The sequence below is a fragment of the Haplochromis burtoni genome, unplaced genomic scaffold, assembly GCF_018398535.1.
Source record: "Haplochromis burtoni strain Fernald_Lab_line unplaced genomic scaffold, NCSU_Asbu1 Contig_1237, whole genome shotgun sequence".
Lineage (NCBI taxonomy): Eukaryota > Metazoa > Chordata > Actinopteri > Cichliformes > Cichlidae > Haplochromis > Haplochromis burtoni.
The window spans coordinates 3,387-13,360 of record NW_024583598.1 but is presented as its reverse complement, the minus strand read 5'-3'; the positions used below and the strand labels follow the sequence as shown (position 1 = coordinate 13,360).

General features: G+C 35.8%; 2 protein-coding genes across 3 annotated transcripts; both read left to right on the top strand.

Annotated features, from left to right (window-relative positions):
• The first annotated feature begins 1,236 nt into the window (after positions 1-1,236).
• On the top strand, positions 1,237-4,156 carry LOC102297007. Its single transcript, XM_042216763.1, has 6 exons — positions 1,237-1,282; positions 1,415-1,747; positions 2,013-2,366; positions 2,444-2,569; positions 2,800-2,855; positions 2,944-4,156. The coding sequence occupies exons 1-6, from the start codon at positions 1,240-1,242 to the stop codon at positions 3,073-3,075; spliced, it is 1,044 nt and encodes a 347-aa protein (XP_042072697.1). The 5' UTR covers positions 1,237-1,239; the 3' UTR covers positions 3,076-4,156.
• Positions 4,157-6,807: 2,651 nt separating this feature from the next.
• Positions 6,808-9,584, top strand: LOC102296701. Of its 2 annotated transcripts, XM_014331176.2 has the most exons (6): positions 6,808-6,880; positions 6,981-7,304; positions 7,397-7,753; positions 8,021-8,140; positions 8,844-8,899; positions 8,992-9,584. In XM_014331176.2, the coding sequence occupies exons 1-6, from the start codon at positions 6,838-6,840 to the stop codon at positions 9,064-9,066; spliced, it is 975 nt and encodes a 324-aa protein (XP_014186662.1). In that variant the 5' UTR covers positions 6,808-6,837; the 3' UTR covers positions 9,067-9,584. The 2 variants fall into 2 exon arrangements, with proteins under 2 accessions (XP_014186662.1, XP_042072696.1); XM_042216762.1 differs by having other exon boundaries at positions 6,823-7,304.
• The last annotated feature ends 390 nt before the right edge of the window (positions 9,585-9,974 follow it).

The following is a 9,974-nucleotide window of genomic DNA, read 5'->3' as shown; positions in this document are numbered from 1 at the left end:
TTTGCTTGTGTTTGCCTGTGGGCGGAAATAAATCCTTTGTTCCCTTATCGTCTCGCTTCCGGGTTGGTTTCTGCACCTGTGTCCATCTCTGTTCCCTCGTGCCGCTGGGCCGTGACAAGGATGCCCAACATTGTCCATATTGTCTATCAGTTTCTTTACTGTCCTCTTCTCTGCCAGAGTGTCCAGCTTCAAGCCGATCACAGAGCCAGTCTTCCAGATTAGTTTTATGTTGACTTTGTTGATATACATTTCTGATACTTAATAATTCTTCCGATAGGGAAAAGCTGTTTCTAAAGTGGTGAACTATGGTGAAACTGTTGGTTGTTTCAAAGCTACATTAAAACATTATGATCTTCCCTAATTTGCAAAAGGGAAAACAACCCCCCCAAAAAGATGTATTTGTTGTCTGGGAAGGGGTGGGGCTTTACATTATAACTGTTCTTTCTGAAGTTGCTGGAAGTGTATTTGGCTCACTTAATAGCTGTGCAGCAAAAATGGTCCACACACCACAAATGGACCCCATAGGTCCATTGTGCAAGCTGCAATTATGACTATTTAAGTTTTAGACTTAAGCAACCTCTATTGGACATACAGATAAATGCATGTAAAATGTATGCTGGGGTCTTCACTCTTAGATAAGACAGAGCACTGTAAATCAGATAACACTGGAGATCTAACCTAGATGTATTGCCTAAACCTAACCAGGCAGGATGTGAAAATGATAATAATCAATGACTGAAAGGAAAGTTTAAACACTGTCCCAGACAGGACTTAAACCCCTAACACACCTATATCATTACATTAACATTTTATTTTATTTTATTACATTTTAAAAATGAACATTTTAAACTGGTAAGGATCCATCGTGTCTATTGAGAAACACTGAACACTTAAAAGAGTTGTTTGAAATGATATGAACAACTGACCAATACAATCACTTCGTAGAAGAACCTGCTGAGACACAATGAGGACAGAGAGTAAATATTCGAAAGCAAAGACGAAACAACTACAAGATGAACCCCTAACATTAATTAGAAAAGGAATTTACATTATAATTAAAATGGCTAAATATATAAGGAAGAGATGACCTGCCCTGGACAACAGAAATGTGTGACAGGAAGTGCACTTGAACCTTTATTCTGTGGTAACCAATCAGATTCATTTGACAGTGTGACATGCTGTAATACCTCCTACAGTCAATGAAATACCTTCAAGCTCAAGGAAAGAGACACTGTCAAGATGATCGTGTTATTGGTTACACTGCTTTATCTCCATCAAGGATGTAAGTTTTTTCTTTATTTTATTTCGTATTCCGTGTATTCTGTATTCATGTTCATATTCATATTGTTTTCATGGTTTTCAATAATCATTGTGACTTAATATTGTAGATTTTGTATGTTTTCTTTGAATTTAGATACACTTATCCCGATAACTTCAGTTCAGCTTGGTGAAACTGTAACCTTCACATGTGATCTGCGTAAGAATTCACAGTTCAGCCGTAGAGAAGTGGACTGGTACAAGCAGAGTACCGGGGACTCTCTAAAATTAATATGGACACTGAAGGAATCTGCACAACCTGAGTTTTCTGCTGAGTTTACTCAATCAAGATGGAAGGTTAATTACAATGAAAATTCCACTAACCTGACCATTTTGAGGGCAAACCAAGAGGACGAGGGAATCTACCACTGTGGAATCACCGAGTGGTTCAAGAATACTGAATGGAGCGGCTCATATTTGTTAGTCAGAGGTAATAACGTGATCTAATTACAAGTTTTCCCTAACTTTAACCAGTAAAGCAGCAGTGTTAAGAAAAAATAACATCATTAATAAACATGTTTTGAAAACTGACATCATAATTTACATTTCATAAAATCTAAGATACATTTGATCTATTTTTAAAAAGCTAATTTTAGTGATTTCATAAGATATTTCAAGTGAAATATTTCAATGCAAGGCACACAACTGTGTAACACCTAAAGTCACATTTGCTAACACTGTTTTATTTAATCCAGGACGCACTCAAAGGACATCAGACTATACTGTTGTTCAGACACCGCTGACAACAGTCCAGGAACCAGGAAAGTCAGTGACTTTTCGGTGCTCAGTCTTCTCTGACTCTGACAAAAAGACATGTCCCGGAGATCTCACCGTGCTCTGGTTCAGAGCTGGATCACATAAAAGTTATCCAAAATTAATCTACACTGACAGAAACAAAAGTAAAGAATGTGATAAAAGAGCTGACCCCCAGAAGAGCTGCAATTATACTTTTTCTAAAATCGTCAGCTCGTCTGATGAAGGGACATACTACTGTGCTGTGGCCACGTGTTGGGAATTATTCTTTGGAAATGGAACTAAACTTCAAATAGGTAGGACTTTGAATAATATGACAGCTAGTTTGCTGTGTCTTTGAGAATCATTAATCATTTCTTTCCTTTTTTTCTAGAGCAAAAGGCAGGTTCTGAATTTACTGTGCTGGTTATAGCAATATTCTGCTTGTTTATTTCTGTGATTCTTAATATTGTTTGCATCTGTTGCCGAACTCCAAGAGCAGCATGTGAACAATTTAAAGGTAAGTGTTATTCACTGACTCTAAATCATTTTCAATAAATTGTATTTGGTACATATTTTATATACACTTTTACACTTGATATTAGCTGCTGAGTGCACACCCCGTTACATTTGAACACATCAAGGTCAAGAACATAATTTTAATTTTTAAAAAAGTAAAATTGTCAAGTCCACAATTGAAAGCATGAGGTAATGTGGATTTTTATTTTTTAAAATCAACATTATGCCCAGAAAACAGCTCTTCACAAGCAATACAAGATGCCTTGAGCCAAACAATGAATGAACATGTAAGTAATAAGACTAAGTCATATGTGTTAATTCAGGGAAACGATTTGCTGTAACTTTATATAACAATATGAATTTTATTTTGCATAGACTGAAAGTGGACATGATGTAAACTATGCTGCACTGCATTTCTCTGGAAATAAAAGTGCAAGAGGAAGGAAGAAGAAGAATGAACTGGAAACCGAGGAAACAGTGTATTCTCACATCAAAAGCAGAGTGTGAAAGTGTGTCTATACAAAACCTGTCTTTTAATACTGATTTGTTTAATTGGAAATAGAAAATACAAAGATCTTATTCCTGATTTTGCTGAAAACATGATGTTTTGCATATACTGTTATTTACATATTATTGTGCTTGCCTGTTCTTGTTTTCCTGTTTCTGTGTGATGTTACAAATGATTAAATTAACATGACTCACAATATCAATATTGGCTCACAGTGTTAATCGTGACTAGCTTAAGTCAGTTCAGTCTGTCTGCATCCACCTTCAAATTGATTGAGATTGGAAATCTTTTTCACTCTAAGTTTAATTATTCTGACTTTAGTCTTGCACCAACATGATTTGCCATTGAATTTGCGGCATAAAATAGATGTTATTCCTGGCTTTGGAAAGGGCTAAAGAATCAAACAAGGTTGCAAGGGGCACTTGTCCAGATTGCTCTTTCACTTTTTTGGGGGAAAAAATATCACGCATTCCTACATAGGAGACACTATGGTGGGGAATCTACAATTGGATGAGAGATGACCTGACCTGCACTTCCCAAAAGGTTGATTCTGTTTATCTGGACGTAGCGTTTTCAGTGGGAGAAACATTTCGTCACTCATCCATCATTAGCTTATAGACAAACACCTAACACTAACTGTCAAGCACAGTGGTGAAAATATAATGGTTTGGGTTTGTCTAACAGCTTGAGCTTGGCCAAAACATGGGAGCTGGCAACAACGATCACGACTCAAACAAATCTACAGTATAACAGCTGGATTTACCTGCTGCAAATAAATTTACCTGCAAAATACCTACCTGGCCTCTCTCTAATCAATTATGTTGTAACTAGGAATCCAGCCTGCCTGCTAACAGCCACTCCAAAGCTCTGGTTCAAGGACACAACAAGTGCGATTTCACACTGCCATCATAAATCTAGTAAATATTTAGCAGCCCTTCCTTGCCCATTGCTGACATCCCTTCTATGCTTTAACATAAACTCTAGTCACAGTCCAGTAGAGATAATGCTCATGTACCAGTTGTCCACTGAAAGACTTTGCCAAAATATAACCAGATTCTTTAAAGAATATGTTGACGTATTCTTAAGATTGTCCAATAAAATGTAACCAAATACATGTTTTAACACACCAGAATTAAATCTCCTTCCACTTGGCTATTAGTGCTATTTGACTGAAGTATCTGATTTGAATTACTCTAAAATTTCAACAGCACAAACTGTTGTGAATTTCAAAGAATAATAAATAAATATTTCACCACAGTAAATTCTTACATATCAGACTTAGAAAACAGTAAGCTTTTAATGACTGACTTCATCTGAAGGGCATCAACTTCAGAAAAGGAAAAGGAAGAAACTTTTAAAATTACTGCGATTAGCATCAGGGTATCGACAATGAGAGTTAATAAATAATAACAAATAACAAATAAAAATTGTGGTTTTGTGCAAACTGTGGAAAAAAGGAGTTTGCATACCACTGAAGCACTTCAACCTTACGGTACCATCTAAATGCAAAACATGTTGCAGCGAGCAAAGAAAATGTGGGAGCTGTTAGTGCTAGCAGTTTGAGTACCAACAAAAGATGTTGGCTGCCCAAACTTGATAAAATCAGAATCAGAATCAGAAAGGCTTATTAGGTCAACATCGGACAAACTTACAAATTCTCCCGCAAATCGATTGCTCTGGACTGTAGACCACTATCAGTGGTAGAAGATTGGGGGTTAGAAAATGTGCTACAGATTCAGATGAGCATACCATACCATTTTACTTAAAGTACTTAAAATAACACTTTATTTTTAAGTCTTCCCAAATTTTGGCCAGGGATATTATTTTTCTCTGTTTTGCATTGAAATGCAGTTTACATGCCCCCCCATAAATTAAAAGTTCACAATATTCAGCTCCATGTCTAATATTTAATCTGTCACCCACTAAAACCCTTTAAAATTTAAAAAATAATAATAATTGAGCATTGGGGCAAATTTTCTGCAGTTAATCGAGATTAATGAATTACAAAGCCTTTAATTAATCAGCTTTTTTTTTAATCACGTCCCACCACAGAAATATATATATATTAAATCTTCATGAATGACACATTTCTATACAATTTCTGCTTTTTGTTCTTTTTTTGGCATTTTTAAAATAGCTTTATTTGTGTTTATGACATGTCTTCTGCACTGGAATGGGGGCATGGATTGAGCATGCAATATGCAGAACAAAGTTCAATTGAGGGTCAAATACCCACTTGATAGGAGTTTATACAGATCCTGATTAAAAAATAAATGTCTTGAAAAAGACTATTGTCATAATACCTGTTATCTCTCATTAGGATTTGGGGTTTTGTGGAGCCACCTAATGTAAATCAAAGCTTAAATCATGTAGTCAAAATCTGGCATTATTGTAGCTTTTCCTATAGTTTCACCAAGGGGTTAATATGTGTGTGTGCCTTTTTTTTCTTTCAAAGTGTTTAAACAACTAATGGCTTGTTTCCGGTGTAATTTGCTCAAAGAAACTGCTCATAAGCCTTGGGTTTTGCAGACGCTGTGGACATTTTCATCTAATAAAGCCTGCAGACAACGATGAGCAGTAGCTAACATCTTTTAAAAAAACCCAAGCTTAAGTGAGAGAGAGCAGCCATCGCGGGGCACTGGCTAGGGCCGTGTCCACACTAATACGTTTTTGTATGAAAACGCATCTTTTTCTCTCCATTTTGGCCTTCTGTCCACACTGAGATGGTGTTTTCAGTCAAGGAAAACGCAGCGTCTTGAAAACGCTCTCCAAAGCTGATACATTTGAAAATGCCGTTTTCGTGTCGCAGTGTGGACAGCGAACCCGGAACCTTTTCAAAAACGATGACACATTTTAGTCATGTGATGCAGTCATGTGACCAACTAAACTAAGATAGCAGAAGGCATTATACAGTAGTTGTTTTGTTTGCTCTCAATTTTGGCAGACAGAAATGACGCAGGTCGAATCATCTTGCATTTCACATATTTGCAGTACTGGAAGCGTTTTCGGCCGTTTCAGTGTGGATGCAAAACTCTGCGAAAGCGATAGTGTAGACACAAACGCCGTTTTCAAATTTATCCGGGCTAGTGTGGACGTAGCCTAGTAGACTCTCCCAGTCCCAGGACAGCCATGGGTTTAAATAGCAGTCAACAAAACAAAAGGCATTACACACTTCCCCCAAAGAAAGAGTTAACAATCCCTTATCACCTCTTACAGTGGTTGATCCCCTTGTCTCTTTCCCCTCTTCACCACCTATAGAATCTTTCCCCACACTGGTGTCAGGCTTCCTGTGTGAATGCTCCCTACTTTCCAAGATACAATCACCTGACCCCCCACCACATGATCTGTCTAATGGCGTGAATAAGGTGTGAAAACAGGCATGCAAAAGCCATGTGACATAAAAGCACTACTACTAACACAATACATCAATACATAAATGAAAGAAATTCCAATATGAGGCTAAATCACTCTTATTCTAAATCACAATTACTCTTTGAGTCCGTAAGGTTTAATAACAAGAATAACTATAACATGTAGGGAACAGTGTTTGAGTTAACAAAATAGGCAGTTACAATACAAGATGAAAGAAGATGAGAGCTTTTGCAAAGCCCAGGAGGAGGCAAATGTGACAGGAAATGTACATTGCAATCTATTCTGTACTGACCAATCAGCAGCATTTTACTGTCTTACTGAATACAGTGCTTTCACCGCCTTCATTCAGTGAAATACCAGCAAAGTCCTCAACAAGGAGCAGTGTCACGATGGTCATGTTATGGATTATATTGCTTTTTCTTCATCAAGGATGTAAGTGAGCATTTTACTTTACTAAAAATGTTCTAAATTGAGAATTTAATGTCAAATAGATGTGTGGAGAAAACTATAACTTTTCTATATTCTAATTCAGACACTCTAGTTCCAGTGAAAACGGTTCAGCTTGGTGAACCAGTGAACATAACATGTGCTTTGCCCGATGTGGTCAAAACTAGAGGAGTCCACTGGTACAAGCAGAGTGTCGGAGATACTCTCAAATTAATAGTGACACTGTTAAAAACTACAACACCTCAGTATGGTCAAGAAATATTTAAATCAAGATTTCAAGCACATTTTGATAAGAAATTTAGCAACCTGACCATTTTGAAAGCAGTCCAAGAGGATGAGGGAATCTATCACTGTGGAATGATAGAGTGGATTCATCCTGAATGGACTGGAACATATTTGTTAGTAAAAGGTAAGTTAGTCATACACTGTCCTACTTTTATAAACTTTAAAGGTGTTTCAGGTCATGTTATAAAGAATGTATTTGTGTTTTGTATTCCACAGGAAATAATGAGACAGCATCAGATTATACTGTTGTTCAATGGCCAACAGTGTTAAATCCACTGCGCTCAGGAAATTCAATGACTCTCCAGTGTTCAGTCTATTCTGACTCTGACCAGATGTGTCCCAGAGATTATAATGTGTTCTGGTTCAGAGCTGGATCAGATCCATTACACCCAAGCATCATCTACACTGATGGAAACAGACACAGTGAAAGTGAGAGAATATCAGACTCAGAGGAGAGGTGTCTTTATCGCTTCTCTAAGAACGTCAGCTCCTCTGATGCTGGGACTTACTACTGTGCTGTGGCCACATGTGGGGAGATATTATTTGGAAATGGAACTAAACTGGACATCGAAGGTATTTGGTTTTAAGTACTTTAATCTGTTCTGTATATTCACAAAAATATATTTTGGGAGTTGTTTTTTTGTTTGTTTTTTGTAGTGCAATCAACACAATCAGGATTTATTCAAATGACAATATTAATAGTTTGCTTGGCCATTTCTCTCTTTGGAAATGTTGATGAATCTGCAACAGACGACTAGTTAATACTTGAATAATATGACAGCTAGGTTTCAATGTTTTTTAGAATCATCAATAATTTCCTGTCTTGTTTTTTTTTTCTAGAGCAAAAATCAGGTTCTGAACTTACTGTGCTGGTTATGGCAATAATCTTCTTGGTTATTTCTGTGACTCTCATTTTTGTTTGTTGTGGAACTCCAAGAGGAATATATGAACAAAGCAAAGGTAAGTGTTGTTCATGCTAAGAAAAGTCACACAAACATCATTCTAGTGATGTGCCATATGATTTACTTTCCAATTTGACACCAGGTAAAATTCAAGCTGATATTGATGATATTGATCTGATACCTATAATAGAGCTTCGAAACACTTAAAATATACATTATTATCTATCTGTCTCATGTATGATTATCTGTGTTATGTATTTTTAAGCAGTATTTTAAATTTTTAAAGCCTACAATGACTTTTTACTGCAAGTACGCTGTATATTTTAATGACCCCCAACCTATATAATCCACTTTAAATCTTCTACAACCAAATGAATCTGTTTGAGTTTATCTTAGGGACACAAATATAATTTTAAACTGAACTCATAAAGCTATTTATTGTAGCATATATTTATTTCATTACTTATATCATAACCATATTTATTGATGTACATTAGAACAAATGGGATGGAATTCCTATTGTTTAAACATTTGCACAAAAATTCGCACACTTTCCAAAATTCAGCAACAATGCTACAAGCTCCACATTTCATTCCTCTGTAATCAGATGCTTCCCATCATCATATTCTGTTTTATTACCTTTGTGTCTGAAGGTTTATGGTCTTGCAATGTGGTCCAAACCACATCTTAGCCACATCATTGTAACATTATTCAATAAAACTGGACTCACATTTGTGTTGTGATTTTGTCTATCAACACAGATGCAGTTGCTTTGCAAACAAATGTGACAGCAAAAGGAGATCAGGAAATTCTGCAGGTAACTCTGAAAAATATCAGCACCAAGTTTTCAGTATCTTTTAATGCACGCCTTTGTAAATAAGTCTCACCATTTGTTGTTGTTTTCATCAGACAGATGGAGACTCATTGGTTTATTCTGTAGCAATTTTCTCTTGTGGAAAAATTAGATACAGGAACAAAGACTAGATACAGGACAGCAGAACATGCAGAAGATGAGAAATAATTTGAGGGCTCTTGAGCTGGATTGATATCTAGACACATATAACTCTTGCCTTTTTAAATTGGGTTAGAAATGTACTTGTTCTTCTAGCTAACCTAATTTTCTTCTCTGTGTTTATTAATAATTTTGTTGAGAGAAATGAATAATTACGATGATCATTTTCCCTGTTAAGTTTTCCCAATAGATGTAAATGCTTTGAATACCATCTATGAATGTGTTTTTTTTTTAATTGTGGAGCTTTTCTTTTACTATCTTTTGATATGTTTCTAGATATTCTTGTATCTGGATTTGTTTCTCCATGTCCCGGATCAGTTTCTAATTCTGACTGTAATGTATAAAAAAGAAAAGTTAGAAACAGTGGATTTATTACATGAAATGAAAAAATCTGTTTTCTACAATTTCTTTACGTATTCATTGTGGCCATTTTGTAATATGTTTATGCAATTTTTTTTATTTTGTGTTCATTTTATTCAATTATGACCTTCATGTTTTGAAAATATCTCAGTCAGTGTATGTTGATTTGAAATGAATAAAAAGCTACTGACTTATGTCTTGTTCATTTAATGGACTCAGTCATACAATAGTTAAATAACACAAATAAACTAGAAGGACATCAAATTGCATTCTTTATGTCAGAAGTAGGCCTAACATTTTTTGGCCTCTGTCATTAATTATTGGGCGCATCAAGATTGGATTTAAAAATCAAAGTAAAATAACTTTATTGGGCGATTGTGACACTTGTTCATCTTCAGACTTATCTCATGCCTTTAAAAAAATCAGTAGTACTGAAGCAAATTCTTCTGTGCAGATACACTTTTACCTTTTTGTAAGCAAGCATATGTTAAGGTGGGGGCTTAACATATTTTGTGGGAGT

Coding starts and splice junctions, on each gene's coding strand:
- LOC102297007 (XM_042216763.1), top strand. CDS start 1,240: ATGATCGTGTTATTGGTTACACTGCTTTATCTCCATCAAGGAT. Junction 1,748..2,012: donor CTCATATTTGTTAGTCAGAG/GTAATAACGTGA, acceptor TATTTAATCCAG/GACGCACTCAAAGGACATCA. Junction 2,856..2,943: donor GCCAAACAATGAATGAACAT/GTAAGTAATAAG, acceptor TATTTTGCATAG/ACTGAAAGTGGACATGATGT.
- LOC102296701 (XM_042216762.1), top strand. CDS start 6,929: ATGTCAAATAGATGTGTGGAGAAAACTATAACTTTTCTATATTCTAAT. Junction 8,141..8,843: donor AATATATGAACAAAGCAAAG/GTAAGTGTTGTT, acceptor CTATCAACACAG/ATGCAGTTGCTTTGCAAACA. Junction 8,900..8,991: donor GAGATCAGGAAATTCTGCAG/GTAACTCTGAAA, acceptor TGTTTTCATCAG/ACAGATGGAGACTCATTGGT.